Raw genomic sequence first — 26,689 nt, 5'->3', positions numbered from 1 at the left:
AAACATCTTTCAACCTCCTGCTAACCATCTTTTATTTCTGTTGGGTTTTTTATGTCATCCTAATAAAGCGTAACAATCTACAGTTGATGTTATCACTGCACCTTAACTGTTATCTGAACACGGAAATGAAGCTCCGCCCACCTCTGAAAGACGCGCGCAGCAGGCATTTATTGCAGCAATGTCGTCTCGCCGCCAAAAATAGTCCTTTCTTGTGGGAAGAACAACTTGCCATACTTTGAACCCGATACTTCCTTATTGTAGCCTTTTCTTTCCCCATTTCTGCTCGCTATTTTCCTGCTTGCGGCTCACCAGTAGCAAGTGAATGCAGCCACGTTACGGAAACGCTGCTGTTTTTTTACAATGAGTGGGAAAGGTGGTTTGGATTGGGCCAGCGTGTGCAACTAACCGTCCAGTCAGATGTGAGCAGGTCTGCATCAGACAAATACTCGCTGGCTCGATCCACATCTTCAATGTTGGAGAAGAAGTCCAGGTAGTTCTGGTGCAGGTAAAGGTTGAAGAAGTCTCCGGACACATGAGAACGTTCTACGACCAACTGTGAGGTGTTAAGAAGACAGCAGCGTTGTGGAAATATGACTTGTGTTACCTCAGGGTCCAGCTGTAAAGGTTCTCTGTGGTGGTGACAAAGGTGTGCGGGTAAAGATGCACGCTCAGCACATTCAGGACTTGCCCCTTTAGTTCACACAAACACAAAGAAGCTGATAATCACATGTTCTTGCACAGGCAAGTGGCAAACACCAAGTGTTCTACAGATGGGGGCCATAGTGACTAATTGTCAGTTTTTTTTCCCGCTCCAGACTGGGCTCCCTTAGGCTCTCCCTTAGTATCTCCCTTAGGCTCTCTCTTAGGATCTCTCTTAGTATCTCCCTTAGTATCTCCCTTAGTATCTCCCTTAGGATATCCCTTTGGATCTCCTTTGGATCTCCCTTAGGCTCTCTCCTAGGATCTACCTTAGTATCTCCCTTAGGATCTCCCTTTGGAGCTCCTTAAGGCTCTCCCTTAGGTTCTCTCAGTACCTCCCTTAGGGTCTCGCTTAGTATCTCCCTTAGGCTCTCCCTTAGGATCTCCCTTTGGATCTCCCTTAGGATCTCCCTTTGGATCTCCCTTTGGATCTCCCTTTGGATCTCCCTTAGGGTCTCGCTTAGGATCTCCCTTTGGATCTCCCTTTGGATATTCCTTAGGAACTCCCTTAGTATCTCCCTTTGGATCTCCCTTAGGGTCTCTCTTAGTATCTCTCTTAGTATCTCCCTTAGGATCTCCCTTTGGATCTACCTTTGGAGCTCCTTAAGGCTCTCCCTTAGGTTCTCTCAGTACCTCCCTTAGGGTCTCTCTTAGTATCTCTCTTAGTATCTCCCTTAGGATCTCCCTTTGGATCTACCTTTGGATCTCCCTTAGGATCTCCCTTAGGATCTCTGTTAGGATCTCCCTTTGGATATTCCTTAGGAACTCCCTTAGTATCTCCCTTTGGATCTCCCTTAGGGTCTCTCTTAGTATCTCTCTTAGTATCTCCCTTAGGCTCTCCCTTAGGATCTACCTTTGGATCTCCCTTAGGATCTCCCTTTGGATCTCCCTTAGGATCTCCCTTTGGACCTCCCTTTGAACCTCCCTTAGGATCTCCCTTAGGATCTCCCTTAGGATCTCCCTTTGGATCTCCCTTAGGATCTCCCTTTGGATCTCCCTTAGGATCTCCCTTAGGAACTCCCTTAGGCTCTCCCTTTGGATCTCCCTTAGGATCTCCCTTTGGATCTCCCTTTGGATATCCCTTAGTATCTCCCTTTGGATCTCCCTTAGTATCTCCCTTAGGCTCTCCCTTAGGATCTCCCTTAGTATCTCCCTTAGTATCTCCCTTAGGATCTCCCTTAGGATCTCCCTTAGTATTTCCCTTAGGATCTCCCTTTGGATCTCCCTTTGGATCTCCCTTAGGAACTCCCTTAGTATCTCCCTTTGGATCTCCCTTTGGATCTCCCTTAGGATCTCCCTTTGGATCTCCCTTTGGAGCCCAGTCTACCTACCAGTCATTCCCCAGGAGGGAATTTGAATATTTACTAGCTTTTGTCCACTTTTTGGCCTGTTTTAGGCTGGGGCTACCTAGGTGCCCTGTGACTCATCCCGGGGGTATTTTTTTTACCATTTTCACCATTTTGGCCTGTTTTTGCCTTTTTTCTTCCCGGCTCCGCTGTGCGTCATCTCGGGGGGGGGTTGACCAGAGGAACTACTTTTAGTGGCAGATTGATGACGGAGTGCTAACTGGCTTATGCTGCTGTATTGACATGTTGAGAGCTGCTGCATGGCCTCTGAGTTGGTGAAAGTTGATTGTAGATCATGCCTCTCACCTGGTTAGTAGAAGGCTGTGGACAGAATCTAAAATCCAACAGCACGTGCAAAATACTCACGTTTGCAGTGCAGGATCTTTCCCAGAGCTCGGAACAGGAAGAGACAAGCATCCTTCATGCCAACACTTTGTTCTTCCTCCTTCACCTGGGATGACCTGAACTTCTTCTTCTGGCCTGATTTGAAAGACACCTTCTTCTGCGAGGTTAGCGGTCTGTCCCTCTGCAGTCCCCCGTCTGCAAAATGCTGCTTTTAAAGTCTTGCTTGGTGGAGTGGGAGGACATTTAAAGTCTGGCTTGGTGGAGTGGGAGGACATTTAAAGTCTGGCTTAGTGGAGTGGGAGGACATTTAAAGTCTGGCTTAGTGGAGTGGGAGGACATTTAAAGTCTGGCTTGGTGGAGTGGGAGGACATTTAAAGTCTGGCTTAGTGGAGTGGGAGGACATTTAAAGTCTGGCTTAGTGGAGTGGGAGGACATTTAAAGTCTGGCTTGGTGGAGTGGGAGGACATTTCAAGTCTGGTTTGGTGGAGTGGGAGGACATTTAAAGTCTGGCTTAGTGGAGTGGGAGGACATTTAAAGTCTGGCTTAGTGGAGTGGGAGGACATTTAAAGTCTGGCTTGGTGGAGTGGGAGGACATTTAAAGTCTGGCTTGGTGGAGTGGGAGGACATTTAAAGTCTGGCTTGGTGGAGTGGGAGGACATTTAAAGTCTGGCTTGGTGGAGTGGGAGGACATTTCAAGTCTGGCTTGGTGGAGTGGGAGGACATTTAAAGTCTGGCTTAGTGGAGTGGGAGGACATTAAAGTCTGGCTTAGTGGAGTGGGAGGACATTTCAAGTCTGGCTTAGTGGAGTGGGAGGACATTTAAAGTCTGGCTTAGTGGAGTGGGAGGACATTTCAAGTCTGGCTTAGTGGAGTGGGAGGACATTTCAAGTCTGGCTTAGTGGAGTGGGAGGACATTTCAAGTCTGGCTTAGTGGAGTGGGAGGACATTTAAAGTCTGGCTTAGTGGAGTGGGAGGACATTTAAAGTCTGGCTTGGTGGAGTGGGAGGACATTTCAAGTCTGGTTTGGTGGAGTGGGAGGACATTTAAAGTCTGGCTTAGTGGAGTGGGAGGACATTTAAAGTATGGCTTAGTGGAGTGGGAGGACATTTAAAGTCTGGCTTGGTGGAGTGGGAGGACATTTAAAGTCTGGCTTGGTGGAGTGGGAGGACATTTAAAGTCTGGCTTGGTGGAGTGGGAGGACATTTAAAGTCTGGCTTGGTGGAGTGGGAGGACATTAAAGTCTGGCTTAGTGGAGTGGGAGGACATTTCAAGTCTGGCTTAGTGGAGTGGGAGGACATTTAAAGTCTGGCTTAGTGGAGTGGGAGGACATTTCAAGTCTGGCTTAGTGGAGTGGGAGGACATTTCAAGTCTGGCTTAGTGGAGTGGGAGGACATTTCAAGTCTGGCTTAGTGGAGTGGGAGGACATTTCAAGTCTGGCTTAGTGGAGTGGGAGGACATTTCAAGTCTGGCTTAGTGGAGTGGGAGGACATTTCAAGTCTGGCTTAGTGGAGTGGGAGGACATTTAAAGTCTGGCTTAGTGGAGTGGGAGGACATTTCAAGTCTGGCTTAGTAGAGTGGGAGGACATTTCAAGTCTGGCTTAGTGGAGTGGGAGGACATTTCAAGTCTGGCTTAGTGGAGTGGGAGGACATTTCAAGTCTGGCTTAGTGGAGTGGGAGGACATTTCAAGTCTGGCTTAGTGGAGTGGGAGGACATTTCAAGTCTGGCTTAGTGGAGTGGGAGGACATTTCAAGTCTGGCTTAGTGGAGTGGGAGGACATTTCAAGTCTGGCTTAGTGGAGTGGGAGGACATTTCAAGTCTGGCTTAGTGGAGTGGGAGGACATTTCAAGTCTGGCTTAGTGGAGTGGGAGGACATTTCAAGTCTGGCTTAGTGGAGTGGGAGGACATTTCAAGTCTGGCTTAGTGGAGTGGGAGGACATTTCAAGTCTGGCTTAGTGGAGTGGGAGGACATTTCAAGTCTGGCTTAGTGGAGTGGGAGGACATTTCAAGTCTGGCTTAGTGGAGTGGGAGGATATTTCAAGTCTGGCTTAGTAGAGTGGGAGGACATTTCAAGTCTGGCTTAGTGGAGTGGGAGGACATTTCAAGTCTGGCTTAGTGGAGTGGGAGGACATTTCAAGTCTGGCTTAGTGGAGTGGGAGGACATTTCAAGTCTGGCTTAGTGGAGTGGGAGGACATTTCAAGTCTGGCTTAGTGGAGTGGGAGGACATTTCAAGTCTGGCTTAGTGGAGTGGGAGGACATTTCAAGTCTGGCTTAGTGGAGTGGGAGGACATTTCAAGTCTGGCTTAGTGGAGTGGGAGGACATTTCAAGTCTGGCTTAGTGGAGTGGGAGGACATTTCAAGTCTGGCTTAGTAGAGTGGGAGGACATTTCAAGTCTGGCTTAGTGGAGTGGGAGGACATGAGCTGCAGACCTGAGATGGAGGAGAACTGCAGACTGTTGATGGCACTGCGAACATCTCCTGAACTTCCTGAACACAACTGCTCCAGCACCGCCTGATCCAGTCTGCTAGTCTTCTGTTGGAACATTATATTCACTGTCTACATCTCCATGTCTATGTAGATGCAACAACATTGTCGAATAACATCTACATCTCTATATCTATGTGTGTGGAACACTTCTTTTAAACACTATCTACATGTGTATATCTATGTGTATGTAACAATACTGTTAAAGAGTATCTACATGTGTATATCTATGTGTATGTAACAATACTGTTAAACACTATCTACATGTGTATATCTATGTGTATGTAACAATACTGTTAAACAGTATCTACATGTGTATATCTATGTGTATGTAACAATATTGTTAAAGAGTATCTACATGTGTATATCTATGTGTATGTAACAATACTGTTAAACACTATCTACTTGTGTATATCTATGTGTATGTAACAATACTGTTAAACACTATCTACATGTGTATATCTATGTGTATGTAACAATATTGTTAAACAGTATCTACATGTGTATATCTATGTGTATGTAACAATATTGTTAAACAGTATCTACATGTGTATATCTATGTGTATGTAACAATACTGTTAAACACTATCTACATGTGTATATCTATGTGTGTGGAACACTTCTTTTAAACACTATCTACATGTGTATATCTATGTGTATGTAACAATACTGTTAAACACTATCTACATGTGTATATCTATGTGTATGTAACAATACTGTTAAACACTATCTACATGTGTATATCTATGTGTATGTAACAATACTGTTAAACACTATCTACATGTGTATATCTATGTGTATGTAACAATACTGTTAAACACTATCTACATGTGTATATCTATGTGTATGTAACAATACTGTTAAACACTATCTACATGTGTATATCTATGTGTATGTAACAATACTGTTAAACACTATCTACATGTGTATATCTCTACCTGGAGTGTTGCAATGTGAGTCAGGACCTTCATCATGGAGGTTGGAGCCACTGGATTAAAACTGCAGAAGAAGAAGATGATGAAGGATGAAGAACAGATGAAATAGGTTGAAACAGACAACTAACTAACTGTCCATGAATAACAATAATAGGTTGAAACAGACAACTAACTAACTGTCCATGAATAACAATAATAGGTTGAAACAGACAACTAACTAACTGTCCATGAATAACAATAATAGGTTGAAACAGACAACTAACTAACTGTCCATGAATAACAATAATAGGTTGAAACAGACAACTAACTAACTGTCCATGAATAACAATAATAGGTTGAAACAGACAACTAACTAACTGTCCATGAATAACAATAATAGGTTGAAACAGACAACTAACTAACTGTCCATGAATAACAATAATAGGTTGAAACAGACAACTAACTAACTGTCCATGAATAACAATAATAGGTTGAAACAGACAACTAACTAACTGTCCATGAATAACAATAATATGTTGAAACAGACAACTAACTAACTGTCCATGAATAACAATAATATGTTGAAACAGACAACTAACTAACTGTCCATGAATAACAATAATAGGTTGAAACAGACAACTAACTAACTGTCCATGAATAACAATAATAGGTTGAAACAGACAACTAACTAACTGTCCATGAATAACAATAATAGGTTGAAACAGACAACTAACTAACTGTCCATGAATAACAATAATAGGTTGAAACAGACAACTAACTAACTGTCCATGAATAACAATAATAGGTTGAAACAGACAACTAACTAACTGTCCATGAATAACAATAATAGGTTGAAACAGACAACTAACTAACTGTCCATGAATAACAATAATAGGTTGAAACAGACAACTAACTAACTGTCCATGAATAACAATAATAGGTTGAAACAGACAACTAACTAACTGTCCATGAATAACAATAATAGGTTGAAACAGACAACTAACTAACTGTCCATGAATAACAATAATAGGTTGAAACAGACAACTAACTAACTGTCCATGAATAACAATAATAGGTTGAAACAGACAACTAACTAACTGTCCATGAATAACAATAATAGGTTGAAACAGACAACTAACTAACTGTCCATGAATAACAATAATAGGTTGAAACAGACAACTAACTAACTGTCCATGAATAACAATAATAGGTTGAAACAGACAACTAACTAACTGTCCATGAATAACAATAATACTTGTTAACAAACTGTTATTTTAAGAGAGAACTCTTTTTCTAGCGTACTAACCATCAGCGAGCTACGCTGTTAGCCCTACAAGCTAACTACGGCCAGAGAGAAGCCAGCTACTGCCTTTGAGTTTGTAACAAACAGCAACGTTATCATCTGGAGTGAGTGGAATACACCGTATTACACTGGTTACACAAGGTTACCATCTGGAGTGAGTGGAATACACCGTATTACACTGGTTACACAAGGTTACCATCTGGAGTGAGTGGAATACACCGTATTACACTGGTTACACAAGGTTACCATCTGGAGTGAGTGGAATACACCGTATTACACTGGTTACACAAGGTTACCATCTGGAGTGAGTGGAATACACCGTATTACACTGGTTACACAACGTTACCATCTGGAGTGAGTGGAATACACCGTATTACACTGGTTACACAAGGTTACCATCTGGAGTGAGTGGAATACACCGTATTACACTGGTTACACAAGGTTACCATCTGGAGTGAGTGGAATACACCGTATTACACTGGTTACACAAGGTTACCATCTGGAGTGAGTGGAATACACCGTATTACACTGGTTACACAACGTTACCATCTGGAGTGAGTGGAATACACCGTATTACACTGGTTACACAAGGTTACCATCTGGAGTGAGTGGAATACACCGTATTACACTGGTTACACAAGGTTACCATCTGGAGTGAGTGGAATACACCGTATTACACTGGTTACACAAGGTTACCATCTGGAGTGAGTGGAATACACCGTATTACACTGGTTACACAACGTTACCATCTGGAGTGAGTGGAATACACCGTATTACACTGGTTACACAAGGTTACCATCTGGAGTGAGTGGAATACACCGTATTACACTGGTTACACAAGGTTACCATCTGGAGTGAGTGGAATACACCGTATTACACTGGTTACACAAGGTTACCATCTGGAGTGAGTGGAATACACCGTATTACACTGGTTACACAAGGTTACCATCTGGAGTGAGTGGAATACACCGTATTACACTGGTTACACAAGGTTACCATCTGGAGTGAGTAGAATACACCGTATTACACTGGTTACACAACGTTACCATCTGGAGTGAGTGGAATACACCGTATTACACTGGTTACACAAGGTTACCATCTGGAGTGAGTGGAATACACCGTATTACACTGGTTACACAAGGTTACCATCTGGAGTGAGTGGAATACACCGTATTACACTGGTTACACAAGGTTACCATCTGGAGTGAGTGGAATACACCGTATTACACTGGTTACACAAGGTTACCATCTGGAGTGAGTGGAATACACCGTATTACACTGGTTACACAAGGTTACCATCTGGAGTGAGTGGAATACACCGTATTACACTGGTTACACAAGGTTACCATCTGGAGTGAGTGGAATACACCGTATTACACTGGTTACACAAGGTTACCATCTGGAGTGAGTGGAATACACCGTATTACACTGGTTACACAAGGTTACCATCTGGAGTGAGTGGAATACACCGTATTACACTGGTTACACAAGGTCAATGGTTGAAATTGTCAGGAAAGAAGAGGAAGGAATTTAAAAGGTAAAAAGGTATATGTGTTTAGAAAATCCTAAAATCATTTTTAAGGTTGTATTTTTTCTCTAAAATTGTCTTTCTGAAAGTTATAAGAAGCAAAGTAAAAAAATAAATGAATTGATTTAAACAAGTGAAGACCAAGTCTTTAAAATATTTTCTTGGATTTTCAAATTTTATTGGAGTTTTGTCTTTCTTAGAATTAAAATTGTCGAGCAAAGCGAGACCAGCTTGCTAGTAAATTAATAACATAAAAAAAAACAGAGGCAGCTCACTGGTAAGTGCTGCTATTTGAGCTATTTTTAGAACAGGCCAGCAGGCGACCTGGTGTTGGTGTACAGTGTCATAAATAATAGGTATAAATGATGTAAAAGTGAAGTGGACCTGATGTTGGTGTACAGTGTCATAAATAATAGGTATAAATGACTCATCTGGTCCTTACAGGCGACCTGGTGTTGGTGTACAGTGTCATAAATAATAGGTATAAATGACTCATCTGGTCCTTACAGGCGACCTGGTGTTGGTGTACAGTGTAATAAATAATAGGTATAAATGACTCATCTGGTCCTTACAGGCGACCTGGTGTTGGTGTACAGTGTCATAAATAATAGGTATAAATGATGAAACAGTGAAGTGGACCTGATGTTGGTGTACAGTGTCATAAATAATAGGTATAAATGACTCATCTGGTCCTTACAGGCGACCTGGTGTTGGTGTATAGTGTCATAAATAATAGGTATAAATGACTCATCTGGTCCTTACAGGCGACCTGGTGTTGGTGTACAGTGTCATAAATAATAGGTATAAATGATGTAAAAGTGAAGTGGACCTGATGTTGGTGTACAGTGTCATAAATAATAGGTATAAATGATGTAAAAGTGAAGTGGACCTGATGCAAGTGATGTGCAGCTCCTCCAGCAGCTCTCTTGGAAACAGGAGTCTGGAGCTGCTGTCTCCACTCAGACTGTCGGACACGATGAAGACCACAGGACAGCCACTGCTCTTCACAAAGGTCCTGAACAAGCAGCAACACTTTTCTTCAAGGGGAAGTGCACCCACATATGCAGTCCTCTCCAAGGTTCTCATAGTCATCATTGGCACCGACGTCCCACTAGGTGGGAATGTTCCTTGCCCTTATGTGGGCCTACCCAGGATGTTCTAGTGGTTTGTGCAGCCCTTTGAGACACTAGTGATTTAGGGCTATATAAATAAACATTGATTGATGTTATTATGAATGTTACTACATGACTCATGTATATATTACATGTTATTATGAATGTTGCTAGATACTACATATATACTTACATCATGTATATATTACATGTTATTATGAATGTTACTAGATACTACATATATACTTACATCATGTATATATTACATGGTATTATGAATGTTACTACATGACATATATACTTACATCATGTATATATTACATGTTATTATGAATGTTACTACATGACATTATACTTACATCATGTATATATTACATGTTATTATGAATGTTACTACATGACATATATACTTACATCATGTATATATTACATGTTATTATGAATGTTACTAGATACTACATATATACTTACATCATGTATATATTACATGTTATTATGAATGTTACTAGATACTACATATATACTTACATCATGTATATATTACATGTTATTATGAATGTTACTAGATACTACATATATACTTACATCATGTATATATTACATGTTATTATGAATGTTACTACATGACTTATATACTTACATCATGTATATATTACATGTTATTATGAATGTTACTACATGACTTATATACTTACAGAGTGTATATACAATATTAATGGAGGTGTTTGCATCTTTTTTAGGGTTTTATAGGCAAAATTTAACAACACCCTTAGGACTGTGAACCATAGGCAACATTCCCCAAAGTGCAGTGTTGTCCAGAGTACTTACCTGAGAACATCATGTAGACTGCCAGGCTGCCGGTAAAAGTGGTTTGGGAATTCCTGCACAGAAATACACAGATTTGGTCTATGGCCTCTTTTTGATTTTACAGACCTAAGTTATGTTTGCCTATGGTCTCTTCATGATCTAATGGACTGAAGTTCTATGTTTGTCTAAGGTCTCTTCATGATCTTATGGACTGAAGTTCTATGTTTGTCCAAGGTCTCTTCCTGATCTTATGGACTGAAGTTCTATGTTTGTCTAAGGTCTCTTCATGATCTTATAGACTGAAGTTCTATGTTTGTCCAAGGTCTCTTCCTGATCTTATGGACTGAAGTTCTACGTTTGTCTACAGTCTCTTCCTGATCTTATGGACTGAAGTTCTACGTTTGTCTATGGTCTCTTCATGATCTTATGGACTGAAGTTCTACGTTTGTCTATGGTCTCTTCATGATCTTATGGACTGAAGTTCTACGTTTGTCTATGGTCTCTTCATGATCTTATGGACTGAAGTTCTACATTTGTCTATGGTCTCTTCATGATCTTATGGACTGAAGTTCTATGTTTGTCTAAGGTCTCTTCATGATCTTATGGACTGAAGTTCTACGTTTGTCTATGGTCTCTTCATGATCTTATGGACTGAAGTTCTACATTTGTCTATGGTCTCTTCATGATCTTATGGACTGAAGTTCTACGTTTGTCTATGGTCTCTTCATGATCTTATGGACTGAAGTTCTACGTTTGTCTATGGTCTCTTCATGATCTTATGGACTGAAGTTCTACGTTTGTCTGTGGTCTCTTCATGATCTTATGGACTGAAGTTCTACGTTTGTCTGTGGTCTCTTCATGATCTTATGGACTGAAGTTCTACGTTTGTCTATGTTCTCTTCATGATCTTATGGACTGAAGTTCTACGTTTGTCTGTGGTCTCTTCATGATCTAATGGATCCAAGATGAGGAAGTACCAACCTCAACTAAGATGACCTTCATGCCAGGAGGTCTGACATCCCCCACCATCTTCAGGCACGTGTACTTGTTGGCCCTCAGGAGAAACTCTTGGAATTGTGCTGACTGGGAACTACTGTTCATGTTCCAGTCTAGAGGGGAATAGAGCAGTCCTGAAAACGTGGAACCCATGAATTATGATGAATGGAAAACATGACAACCATAAGACATCTAACTTGTTCAGGTTTCATATTTTGCTCCATGGTCATTGTCTCATCACAATCATGTCAATGACTTTAGGACTATGTGCACAACTACAATACACTCCATGACTTTAGGACTATGTGCACAACTACAATACACTCCATGACTTTAGGACTATGTGCACAACTACAATACACTCCATGACTTTAGGACTATGTGCACAACTACAATACACTCCATGACTTTAGGACTATGTGCACAACTACAATACACTCCATGACTTTAGGACTATGTGCACAACTACAATACACTCCATGACTTTAGGACTATGTGCACAACTACAATACACTCCATGACTTTAGGACTATGTGCACAACTACAATACACTCCATGACTTTAGGACTATGTGCACAACTACAATACACTCCATGACTTTAGGACTATGTGCACAACTACAATACACTCCATGACTTTAGGACTATGTGCACAACTACAATCTCCATGACTTTAGGACTATGTGCACAACTACAATACACTCCATGACTTTAGGACTATGTGCACAACTACAATACACTCCATGACTTTAGAACTATGTGCACAACTACAATCTCCATGACTTTAGGACTATGTGCACAACTACAATACACTCCATGACTTTAGGACTATGTGCACAACTACAATACACTCCATGACTTTAGGACTATGTGCACAACTACAATCTCCATGACTTTAGGACTATGTGCACAACTACAATACACTCCATGACTTTAGGACTATGTGCACAACTACAATACACTCCATGACTTTAGGACTATGTGCACAACTACAATACACTCCATGACTTTAGGACTATGTGTATAACTACAATACACTCCATGACTTTAGGACTATGTGCACAACTACAATACACTCCATGACTTTAGGACTATGTGCACAACTACAATACACTCCATGACTTTAGGACTATGTGCACAACTACAATACACCCCATGACTTTAGGACTATGTGCACAACTACAATACACTCCATGACTTTAGGACTATGTGCACAACTACAATACACTCCATGACTTTAGGACTATGTGCACAACTACAATACACTCCATGACTTTAGTACTATGTGCACAACTACAATACACTCCATGACTTTAGGACTATGTGCACAACTACAATACACTCCATGACTTTAGGACTATGTGCACAACTACAATACACTCCATGACTTTAGGACTATGTGCACAACTACAAGTGTAACATTCTTTGTGGAACTACTTCGGGCTTTATAGCAACACTTATGACTTACAAATGTGGTGTCCATGCTGGATAATGTTGTTCGTGGGAGAGAGCAACAAGACTACTAATCATGGCAGACGTGATGAGAGACAACAAAGACTACAACTTTGACTAACAGACTTAGACTTCCTTTTTATTGTCATTCAAATTTGAACTTCACGGTACAGATAATACAATTTAGTTGCATTAGCTCATGGTAGTGCAGGATAAAAAAAGCAATAAAGTGCAGATATAAATAAATAATTTACTGTACAGATAAATATATTGCACTTTTGTATATACCTCCACGTTTATGGATGTATGTTATATTGTCTTTATATTGCAGTGAGTTTATCCATTTTGTGGGGGAATTTAGGGGATAATTATGATGCGTTCAAGAGTCTTATGGCCTGAGGGAAGAAGCTGCTACAGAACCTGGAGGTTCTGCTTCGGAGGCTACGGAACTTCTTTCTAGAGTCCAGTAGTGAAAACAGTCCTTGGTGGGGGTGGGAGGAGTCTCTGCACATTTTCGGAGCCCTGGTCAGGCAGCGGCTTTGTGCGATCTCCTGGATGGGAGGAAGAGGAGTCCTGATGATCTTTTCCGCCGTCCTCACCACTCTCTGGAGAGACTTCCAGTCTGAGGCATTGCAGGCTCCAGTCCAGACAGAGATGCTGTTGGTCAGCAGGCTCTCTATAGTGCCTCTGTAGAACGTGCTGAGAATGGGGGGGGGTGGGAGCTGTGCTTGTTTAATCCCACGTAAAAAGTGCATGCGCTGCTGAGCTCTTTTTACAAGAGCTCCAGTGTCTAGGTACCAGGTTATATTGTCAGATATCTGCACCCCAGGAACTTGGTGCTGCTTACCAGCTGCACCGCTGTGCAGTTGATGAAGAGTGGAGCGTGGCTGGACTGGAGCTTCCTGAAGTCAACGATAATCTCCTTGGTCTAGTCGACGTCCAGGACCAGGTTGTTGGTTCTGCACCAGTCAACCACATGTTTCACCTCCTCCCTGTAGTCCATGACATTGTTGTCACGGATGAGGCCCGCTACTGTCGTGTACTTCACAATGTGGTTAGTAGTGGACCTGGCGCAGCAGTCATGGGTCATCAACATGAACAGCAACGGACTCATGACGCAGCCCTGGGGGGAGCCGGTGCTCAGGGAGATGGCACTGGAGGTGTTGTTGCCAACTCTCACAGACTGGGGTCTGTCTGTGAGGAAGTCAAGCAGCCAGTTGCACAGGGTGGTACTGAATCCAAGGGGGTTCAGTTTGCTCACCAAATGCTGCCGGATGATGGTTTTGAATCCCGAGCTGACGTCCAGAAACAACATCCGCACGTGTGTGTCTATTTCCTTCCAGATGTTCTAAGCTGGTGGACTGCAGAGGAGATGGCATCCACTGTGGAGCGGTTAGGGCGATAAGCCAACTGGTATGGGTTTTATGTGGGGGGAAGTCTGGAGACAATGTATTCTTTTACCAGCCTCTCGAAGCACTTCATTATCATGGGGGTGAGTGCCACGGGGCGATAATCATTGAGGGAGGAGATTGTCGTTTTTTTAGGTAATGGAATTATTGTGGCGGTCTTAAACCATAATGGGTCTGGGTCAGCGAGATGTTGAAGATGTCTGTGAGAACCCCAGCCAGCTGGTCTGCACATCTCTTAAACACCTTGCCTGGAATGTCATCAGGTCTTGCTGCTTTCCCGGGCTTCACTCTCATTAGGGTTTTCCGGACATCCGCTGTGTCCAGGTTTAGCGGCTGCTCATCAGGGCGGGGGGTGGATTTCCTCGCTGGAGTGGTGTTAAGTTCCTCAAACCTTGCTAAGTAGTTGTTTAGGTCATTTAGGAAGCTGATGCGGTTGTCACAGGGACAGGGGGAAGCTTATAGTCCGTGATGACCTGTATGCCCTGCCACATTGGTCTAGTGTTCGTGGGGTTCTCAAAGAAATCCTGCACTTTCTGACTGTGAGCACGCTTTGCAACCCTGATGGCACAGTTCAGGTTAGCTCTGGCTGTTTTTAGTGCCACCATGTCGCCAGACTTAAAAACCTGGTTCCGAGCCTTCAGCATTGCACGTACCTCACTGTTCATCCAGGGTTTCTCGTTGGCCCGTGTGGGGATGTTCTTGATCACACTGACAGCCTCCATGCACTTCTGAATGTATTCGGACACTAGGGGTATAACGGTACGTGTATTTGTATTGAACCGTTTCGGTACGGGGGTTCCGGTTCGGTGCGGAGGAGTACCGAACGTGTTCCACACGAACATATAAAGTAGCCGCCTATGCTAAAGTCTTAACAAGCTGCTCCGCTCCATTCTGCCTCTATCTCCTTCACAGCACTCTGCATTGTCCCTCCCACACAACCATCTGATTGGTTACAACAGTAGCGATAACAAGCCAATTAGCAGTGCGTATTCAGAGCGCATCTAGTCAGCGCTTCAGCATCGAGCAGATAGGTGTTTATTAGGGGAGCAACGGACTCTTCCCAAATTCTACTAAACACTTCCAAGTCAACTACTTTCTAAACATCACCATTGACCTTCTAGAAACAAACTGCAGCTCAGCTCACTCACAGTCCGGGCTTTAGGTGAAGGCTAGTTAGCTTTTAGCGTAACATTAGCTCATTTTGCGGTGTGCGCGTGTGTGTGTGTGTGTGTGTGTGTGTTGCGGACAGTGTTGATTGAGGTGTGTTGAAGCAGCAAAAAAGAACATTATATTAAATGAAGAGTTTCTGTCTCTGATAGTGTATATAATAATGTAAGTGCATCATAAAGCCTACATGTTTTCTCATTGTACCGAAAATGAACCGAACCGTGACCTCTAAACCGAGGTACCTACCGAACCGAAATTTTTGTGTACCGTTACACCCCTATCGGACATAGACTCTGCATACTCTTCCACACATGTTATGATTATCAGTGGTGGCTGCCTTGAACATGTCCAAGTCTGTGGTTTCGAAGCAGTCTTGTATGGCTTCCATTGCTCCCTCTGGCCAGGTCCTCAGCTGCTTCACTGTAGCTTGCTTCCTGACCAGCAGGGGCTTGTAGACAGGAATTAGCATCACAGGGGGGCGGGGTGCAGCTTTAAACGCGTGTTTAATATTGCTATACACCATGTCCAATGTGCTTCCACCCCTGGTTGCAAAATTCACATATTGATGGAAATGAGGGAACACAGTTTTCATGTTAGCTTGGTTAAAGTCCCCTGCCACGATGAAAACGCCTTCTGGATGTGTAGATTGCAGTTCATTTATGGAGCAGTACAAAGCATTCAAAGTTTCTTTGGTGTTAGCACTGGGAGGAATGTAAACTGCTGTGAATATCATAGCACTGAATTCCTGGGGTAAATAAAATAGTCTGCATTTTATAGTTAATAGTTCTACATCGTGAGAGCAGTGACATGAAAAAACGTGCTGAAAGACAACAAAGACTACAACTTTGATTAATCATGGCAGACATCCGGGCTTCACAATGGGAGAGGGGTTAGTGCGTCTGCCTCACAATACGAAGGTCCTGAGTAGTCAGGGTTCTATCCCGGGCTCGGGATCATTCTGTGTGGAGTTTGCATGTTCTCCCTGTGAATGTGTGGGTTCCCTCCGGGTACTCCGGCTTCCTCCTACCTCCAAAGACATGCACCTTGGGATAGGCCCCTCCCACTTCCAAAGATATGCACCTGGGGACAGGCCCCTCCCACCTCCAAAGACATTCACCTGCGGATTGGTTGTTTGGCAACACTAAATGGTCCCTAGTGTGTGAATGTGAGTGTGAATGTTGTCTGTCTATCTGTGTTGGCCCTGCGATGAGGTGGCGACTTATCCAAGGTGTACTCCGCCTTCCGCCCGATTGTAGCTGAGATAGGCACCAGCGCCTCCCGCGGCCCCAAAGGGAATAAGCGGTAGAAAATGGATGGATGGATGGCAGACGTCCTGAGAGACAACAAAGACTACAATTTTGACTAATCCTGCAGATGTGATGAGAGACAAAAAAGACTACAACTTTGACTAATCATGGCAGACGTGCTGAGAGACAACCAAGACTACAACTTTGACTAATCATGGCAGACGTGCTGAGAGACAACTAAGACTACAACTTTGACTAATCCTGCGGATGTGATGAGAGACAACAAAGACTACAACTTTGACTAATCCTGCGGATGTGATGAGAGACAACAAAAGACTACAACTTTGACTAATCCTGCAGATGTGATGAGAGACAACAAAGACTACAACTTTGACTAATCCTGCAGATGTGATGAGAGACAACAAAGACTACAACTTTGACTAATCCTGCAGATGTGATGAGAGACAACAAAGACTACAACTTTGACTAATCCTGCAGATGTGATGAGAGACAACAAAGACTACAACTTTGACTAATCCTGGCAGACGTGCTGAAAGACAACAAAGACTACAACTTTGACTAATCCTGCGGATGTGATGAGAGACAACAAAGACTACAACTTTGACTATTCCTGCAGATTTGATGAGAGACAACAAAGACTACAACTTTGACTAATCCTGCAGATGTGATGAGAGACAAAAAAGACTACAACTTTGACTAATCATGGCAGACGTGCTGAGAGACAACTAAGACTACAACTGACTAATCATGGCAGACGTGCTGAGAGACAACTAAGACTACAACTTTGACTAATCCTGCGGATGTGATGAGAGACAACAAATATTACAACTTTGACTAATCCTGCGGATGTGATGAGAGACAACAAAGACTACAACTTTGACTAATCCTGCAGATGTGATGAGAGACAACAAAGACTACAACTTTGACTAATCCTGCAGATGTGATGAGAGACAACAAAGACTACAACTTTGACTAATCCTGCAGATGTGATGAGAGACAACAAAGACTACAACTTTGACTAATCCTGGCAGACGTGCTGAAAGACAACAAAGACTACAACTTTGACTAATCCTGCGGATGTGATGAGAGACAACAAAGACTACAACTTTGACTATTCCTGCAGATGTGATGAGAGACAACAAAGACTACAACTTTGACTAATCCTGCAGATGTGATGAGAGACAACAAAGACTACAACTTTGACTAATCCTGGCAGACGTGCTGAGAGACAACTGAGACTACAACTTTGACTAATCCTGCGGATGTGATGAGAGACAACAAAGACTACAACTTTGACTAATCCTGCAGATGTGATGAGAGACAAAAAAGACTACAACTTTGACTAATCATGGCAGACGTGCTGAGAGACAACTAAGACTACAACTTTGACTAATCATGGCAGACGTGCTGAGAGACAACAAAGACTACAACTTTGACTAATCCTGCGGATGTGATGAGAGACAACAAAGACTACAACTTTGACTAATCCTGCGGATGTGATGAGAGACAACAAAAGACTACAACTTTGACTAATCCTGCAGATGTGATGAGAGACAACAAAGACTACAACTTTGACTAATCCTGCAGATGTGATGAGAGACAACAAAGACTACAACTTTGACTAATCCTGCAGATGTGATGAGAGACAACAAAGACTACAACTTTGACTAATCCTGCAGATGTGATGAGAGACAACAAAGACTACAACTTTGACTAATCCTGCAGATGTGATGAGAGACAACAAAGACTACAACTTTGACTAATCCTGGCAGACGTGCTGAAAGACAACAAAGACTACAACTTTGACTAATCCTGCGGATGTGATGAGAGACAACAAAGACTACAACTTTGACTATTCCTGCAGATTTGATGAGAGACAACAAAGACTACAACTTTGACTAATCCTGCAGATGTGATGAGAGACAACAAAGACTACAACTTTGACTAATCCTGCAGATGTGATGAGAGACAACAAAGACTACAACTTTGACTAATCCTGGCAGACGTGCTGAAAGACAACAAAGACTACAACTTTGACTAATCCTGCGGATGTGATGAGAGACAACAAAGACTACAACTTTGACTATTCCTGCAGATTTGATGAGAGATAACTAAGACTACAACTTTGACTAATCATGGCAGACGTGCTGAGAGACAACTAAGACTACAACTGACTAATCATGGCAGACGTGCTGAGAGACAACTAAGACTACAACTTTGACTAATCCTGCGGATGTGATGAGAGACAACAAATATTACAACTTTGACTAATCCTGCGGATGTGATGAGAGACAACAAAGACTACAACTTTGACTAATCCTGCAGATGTGATGAGAGACAACAAAGACTACAACTTTGACTAATCCTGCAGATGTGATGAGAGACAACAAAGACTACAACTTTGACTAATCCTGGCAGACGTGCTGAAAGACAACAAAGACTACAACTTTGACTAATCCTGCGGATGTGATGAGAGACAACAAAGACTACAACTTTGACTATTCCTGCAGATGTGATGAGAGACAACAAAGACTACAACTTTGACTAATCCTGCAGATGTGATGAGAGACAACAAAGACTACAACTTTGACTAATCCTGGCAGACGTGCTGAAAGACAACAAAGACTACAACTTTGACTAATCCTGCGGATGTGATGAGAGACAACAAAGACTACAACTTTGACTACTCCTGCAGATGTGATGAGAGACAACTAAGACTACAACTTTGACTAATCATGGCAGACGTGCTGAGAGACAACTAAGACTACAACTTTGACTAATCCTGCGGATGTGATGAGAGACAACAAAGACTACAACTTTGACTAATCCTGCAGATGTGATGAGAGACAACAAAGACTACAACTTTGACTAATCCTGCAGATGTGATGAGAGACAACAAAGACTACAACTTTGACTAATCCTGCAGATGTGATGAGAGACAACAAAGACTACAACTTTGACTAATCCTGGCAGACGTGCTGAAAGACAACAAAGACTACAACTTTGACTATTCCTGCAGATTTGATGAGAGACAACAAAGACTACTACTTTGACTTATTATGGCAACACCCTGTTCCAGTTCAAGGATAAATTCAAGACCTCCTGGCAACATCCTCACTCCAAACATTAGCACCTCCTAGACTATATTATCACCCGTCGTAGAGACAGGAAGGAGGTCATAATCTCCAGAGCGATGCGTGGAGCGGACTCCTGGACTGACCATCGAATGATCAGAGCCAAATTTCAGATGGAAGTCCGCCCCCAACTGAAGAAAACACCACCAAACAAGAGACTCAACTGTGAAGCACTCAAATCCAAGCACTTTGTAGACCAGCTCAGGACACAGCTTGCAGAAAATTTGTCTGCAATCCCTGATACCCACCTGGACCCTGACAACACCTGCTGGAACTCCCTAAGGACTGCCATCCATCAGGCAGCAGAGGAATCCCTTGGGTACACCAGGCGTAAACATCAGGACTGGTTTGACAACAGTGCACCGGATATCCATAAACTTCTCCAGGCAAAACACAAAGCCCATGCTGCTTACCTGGCCAACCCCCAATCCATCACACTAAAGACACGACTCTCTTCGATAGGAGCCGAAGTCCAGCATACCCTCAGAGCCATGGAGAATGACTGGTGGATCAAGAAAGCCAGCGAGATCCAACTCTATGCTGACACCAACAATTCCCATGGATTTTATGATGCCGTCAAATCCATATATGGTCCACAGAGAAATAACAGAATCCCAGTCAGATCGGCAGACAGAGTCACCCTCTATAAGGACACACCCCAGATCCTAAATAGATGGGCTGAACATTTCAACACTCTCCTTAACTCCAAAAATCTCTCTGACCAGGACATTTTCACCAATTTCCCAACCACTCCCACTGTCGACCACATGGACTCGCCATGTACCTTTGCTGAGGTCCGAAAAGCCGTCAAGGGCCTAAAAAACAACAAAAGCCCAGGCCCTGACGGTATCTCAGTTGAGGTGCTGAAGCTTGGTGGCTATCTCCTCACCCGCCGGCTTCACCAGTTGATTGACTCCATCTGGTCCTCTGAAGCCATCCCCCAGGAATGGAAGGATGCTGCTGTAATAACCAACTTTAAGAGGAAAGGTGACAAAGCTGACTGTGGAAACAGCAGAGGAATTTCCCTGCTCTCGTTTGCCGGGAAAGTTCTTGCTCGGGTCATGCTCTCTCGCTTAGTTACTCACATCTCTGAGAACATCTTGCCTGAATCCCAGTGTGGATTCAGAAGAGATCGCAGTACTACTGACATGATCTTTGTAGCCAGGCAGGTACAAGAAAAGTGCCGGAACACCACAAGGATCTGTACATCGCCTTCATCGACCTGTCCAAGGCATTTGACACCGTAAACCGGAATCTCCTCTGGGACTTACTGGGAAGGCTGGGGATTCCGCCAAAGTTCCTCAACATCCTGAGACAACTTCATGATGGAATGCGAGCCTGTGTCCGCATTGGAGGCCAGCAATCCCCCTCTATTAATGTGAAAGTCGGGGTCAGGCTGGGATGTATTCTAGCCCCTGTCATATTCAACCTCTTTCTCTCAGCAGTCACTCTCCTCTCACACAAATCTCTGGGAACCACAGATGGCATCCACATACAGTTCCGGCTGGACGGCAGTCTCTTCAACATCTGGCGCCTCCAGGCCTTTACTAAAATTACAAATCAACAGGTCCTAGAACTTCAGTATGCTGAGGATTGTGCTTTCCTTGCCCACACGCCAGACTCTCTCCAAAGTGCACTTAACGTGGTCTCATCCACGTACAGTGCCCTAGGACTCAAGGTCAACATTTCAAAAACACAGATCATTGCGCACCACTCTATCCATCAGTCAGAAGTGCCTGTCTTCACCATCGTTCCACATTTCATCTACCTCGGAAGCGTCCTGTCCCCCACCTGTAACATCGATAATGACATCCAGGTCCGTGTTGGGTTAGCATCTGCTGCCTTTGGTAGGCTCAAAACCAGGGTCTTCCTGAACAGAAACCTGACAGTTTCCACCAAAGCAGCTGTTTACAGAGCAGTTTGTCTGTCCACACTGCTATACGGCTCGGAAGCCTGGACCCCTTACCAAAGGCCCGTCAGAATCGTGAAAAGATACCACTTCCGCTTCCTGCAACGGATTCTGGGTCTGACCTGGGAGGACAGGGTCCCTCATGTGGCCGGACCCAAACACCCAGCATCCAAGTGTTCCTTGCGCAAAGACATCTGCGCTGGGTGGGGCATGTAGTCCACATGCCCGCCCAGAGACACCCCCGACAGATCCTCTACGGCCAACTCCAGGAAGGCTGTAAGTCTCCTGGGGGTCAGCGGAAACGCTACAAGGGCCACATAAAACCCCTCCTGAAGCGCTGGGCTATCCAGCCTTCCGCACTGGAAGTCTTGGCTGCTGATCGCCACACCTGGCGCAACTGCAGTCACTGCTCATCTCCAGGAGCAGACCACTGAGAGGAGAAAACAACAACGTATACAGTGACATCAGTGTGCTGCAGGGGCCCCCCTCTCAAACATGGACTACATCTGCCCCACATGTGGCAAACCATGCGGGTCCCGCATTGGCCTGCACAGCCACATGCACTGGCATATACGAAACCCCCCTCAATAACCCATTACTGGAGCAACGTCATCATCGTAATCCATGGACAGCCATAAGCAGTAAGTCATCAGTTGCGATACAAGCAGTCTTGCATGTGATATCGTGTTGGAAACAAGCAGTGTTTAGTTCTGTGTAATATCATGTCCGATACAAAGAGTTTTTTTCGTGTCTTTCTGGTGTCTAAGTTGGATGCCAAAGTTGACCAACATTTGGGTTTATGTCCACAACCTTTTACTATTCAGGTGAGAGACATGATTTATCATCTAGAATTAACTTTCACCAACTCAGAAGTGATGCAGAAGCTCAATATGTCAATTTAGCAGCTAGGGCTGGGCGATACGGCCTTTTTTTAATATGTGGATATGTTTAGGTCATGTGACCATACACCATATATTTGTGGATATGTTTAGGTCATGTGACCATACACCATATATATGTGGATATGTTTAGGTCATGTGACCATACACCATATACAGTATATGTGGATATGTTTAGGTCATGTGACCATACACCATATATTTGTGGATATGTTTAGGTCATGTGACCATACACCATATATATGTGGATATGTTTAGGTCATGTGACCATACACCATATATTTGTGGATATGTTTAGGTCATGTGACCATACACCATATATATGTGGATATGTTTAGGTCATGTGACCATACACCATATATTTGTGGATATGTTTAGGTCATGTGACCATACACCATATATTTGTGGATATGTTTAGGTCATGTGACCATACACCATATATATGTGGATATGTTTAGGTCATGTGACCATACACCATAAATATGTGGATATATTTAGGTCATGTGACCATACACCATATATATGTGGATATGTTTAGGTCGTGTGACCATACACCATATATATGTGGATATGTTTAGGTCATGTGACCATACACCATATATATGTGGATATGTTTAGGTCATGTGACCATACACCATATATATGTGGATATGTTTAGGTCATGTGACCATACACCATATATATGTGGATATGTTTAGGTCATGTGACCATACACCATATATATGTGGATATGTTTAGGTCATGTGACCATACACCATATATATGTGGATATGTTTAGGTCATGTGACCATACACCATATATATGTGGATATGTTTAGGTCATGTGACCATACACAAATATATGTGTGGATATGTTTAGGTCATGTGACCATACACCATGTATATGTGGATATGTTTAGGTCATGTGACCATACACCATATATATGTGGATATGTTTAGGTCATGTGACCATACACAAATATATATGTGGATATGTTTAGGTCATGTGACCATACACCATGTATATGTGGATATGTTTAGGTCATGTGACCATACACCATATATATGTGGATATGTTTAGGTCATGTGACCATACACCATATATATGTGGATATGTTTAGGTCATGTGACCATACACCATATATTTGTGGATATGTTTAGGTCATGTGACCATACACCATATATATGTGGATATGTTTAGGTCATGTGACCATACACCATATATATGTGGATATATTTAGGTCATGTGACCATACACCATATATATGTGGATATGTTTAGGTCGTGTGACCATACACCATATATATGTGGATATGTTTAGGTCATGTGACCATACACCATATATATGTGGATATGTTTAGGTCATGTGACCATACACCATATATATGTGGATATGTTTAGGTCGTGTGACCATACACCATATATATGTGGATATGTTTAGGTCATGTGACCATACACCATATATATGTGGATATGTTTAGGTCATGTGACCATACACAAATATATATGTGGATATGTTTAGGTCATGTGACCATACACCATGTATATGTGGATATGTTTAGGTCATGTGACCATACACCATATATATGTGGATATGTTTAGGTCATGTGACCATACACCATATATATGTGGATATGTTTAGGTCGTGTGACCATACACCATATATATGTGGATATGTTTAGGTCATGTGACCATACACCATATATATGTGGATATGTTTAGGTCATGTGACCATACACAAATATATATGTGGATATGTTTAGGTCATGTGACCATACACCATGTATATGTGGATATGTTTAGGTCATGTGACCATACACCATATATATGTGGATATGTTTAGGTCATGTGACCATACACCATATATATGTGGATATGTTTAGGTCATGTGACCATACACCATATATATGTGGATATGTTTAGGTCATGTGACCATACACCATATATATGTGGATATGTTTAGGTCATGTGACCATACACCATATATATGTGGATATGTTTAGGTCATGTGACCATACACAAATATATATGTGGATATGTTTAGGTCATGTGACCATACACCATATATATGTGGATATGTTTAGGTCATGTGACCATACACCATATATATGTGGATATATTTAGGTCATGTGACCATACACCATGTATATGTGGATATGTTTAGGTCATGTGACCATACACAAATATATATGTGGATATGTTTAGGTCATGTGACCATACACAAATATATATGTGGATATGTTTAGGTCATGTGACCATACACCATGTATATGTGGATATGTTTAGGTCATGTGACCATACACCATATATATGTGGATATGTTTAGGTCATGTGACCATACACCATATATATGTGGATATGTTTAGGTCATGTGACCATACACCATATATTTGTGGATATGTTTAGGTCATGTGACCATACACCATATATATGTGGATATGTTTAGGTCATGTGACCATACACCATATATATGTGGATATATTTAGGTCATGTGACCATACACCATATATATGTGGATATGTTTAGGTCGTGTGACCATACACCATATATATGTGGATATGTTTAGGTCATGTGACCATACACCATATATATGTGGATATGTTTAGGTCATGTGACCATACACCATATATATGTGGATATGTTTAGGTCATGTGACCATACACAAATATATATGTGGATATGTTTAGGTCATGTGACCATACACCATGTATATGTGGATATGTTTAGGTCATGTGACCATACACCATATATATGTGGATATGTTTAGGTCATGTGACCATACACCATATATATGTGGATATGTTTAGGTCATGTGACCATACACCATATATATGTGGATATGTTTAGGTCATGTGACCATACACCATATATATGTGGATATGTTTAGGTCATGTGACCATACACCATATATATGTGGATATGTTTAGGTCATGTGACCATACACAAATATATATGTGGATATGTTTAGGTCATGTGACCATACACCATATATATGTGGATATGTTTAGGTCATGTGACCATACACCATATATATGTGGATATATTTAGGTCATGTGACCATACACCATGTATATGTGGATATGTTTAGGTCATGTGACCATACACAAATATATATGTGGATATGTTTAGGTCATGTGACCATACACCATATATATGTGGATATGTTTAGGTCATGTGACCATACACAAATATATATGTGGATATGTTTAGGTCATGTGACCATACACCATATATATGTGGATATGTTTAGGTCATGTGACCATACACAAATATATATGTGGATATGTTTAGGTCATGTGACCATACACCATATATATGTGGATATGTTTAGGTCATGTGACCATACACAAATATATATGTGGATATGTTTAGGTCATGTGACCATACACAAATATATATGTGGATATGTTTAGGTCATGTGACCATACACCATATATATGTGGATATGTTTAGGTCATGTGACCATACACCATATATATGTGGATATGTTTAGGTCATGTGACCATACACAAATATATATGTGGATATGTTTAGGTCATGTGACCATACACCATATATATGTGGATATGTTTAGGTCATGTGACCATACACAAATATATATGTGGATATGTTTAGGTCATGTGACCATACACCATGTATATGTGGATATGTTTAGGTCATGTGACCATACACCATATATATGTGGATATGTTTAGGTCATGTGACCATACACCATATATATGTGGATATGTTTAGGTCATGTGACCATACACCATATATATGTGGATATGTTTAGGTCATGTGACCATACACAAATATATATGTGGATATTCTGCCTCAGCCTTGAATGAACACTTGATGCATATAATGACAGCAGGATGATGATTCTATTTGTCTACATTCAAACATTCTTCTTCATACTGCATTCATATATGCTACTTTTAAACTTTCATGCAGAGAG

General features: G+C 42.1%; 1 protein-coding gene across 1 annotated transcript in view; it reads right to left on the bottom strand.

Moving 5' to 3' along the window:
• Positions 1-26,689, bottom strand: part of LOC133543721 (cell cycle checkpoint protein RAD17-like) — a 125,705-nt gene that overhangs the window by 77,115 nt on the left and 21,901 nt on the right. The window contains exons 6-13 of the mRNA XM_061888506.1: positions 11,519-11,667; positions 10,559-10,611; positions 9,508-9,633; positions 5,812-5,872; positions 4,819-4,921; positions 2,412-2,585; positions 605-690; positions 407-553 (exon numbers count right to left, since the gene is read on the bottom strand). Of these exons, the coding sequence (XP_061744490.1) occupies positions 407-553; positions 605-690; positions 2,412-2,585; positions 4,819-4,921; positions 5,812-5,872; positions 9,508-9,633; positions 10,559-10,611; positions 11,519-11,667 (899 nt within the window). The remainder of the gene's footprint in view (positions 1-406; positions 554-604; positions 691-2,411; positions 2,586-4,818; positions 4,922-5,811; positions 5,873-9,507; positions 9,634-10,558; positions 10,612-11,518; positions 11,668-26,689) is intronic.

This window comes from Nerophis ophidion, linkage group LG01 (genome assembly GCF_033978795.1).
Source record: "Nerophis ophidion isolate RoL-2023_Sa linkage group LG01, RoL_Noph_v1.0, whole genome shotgun sequence".
Classification (NCBI taxonomy): Eukaryota; Metazoa; Chordata; class Actinopteri; order Syngnathiformes; family Syngnathidae; genus Nerophis; species Nerophis ophidion.
This window is presented reverse-complemented; position numbering and strand designations above follow the sequence as displayed.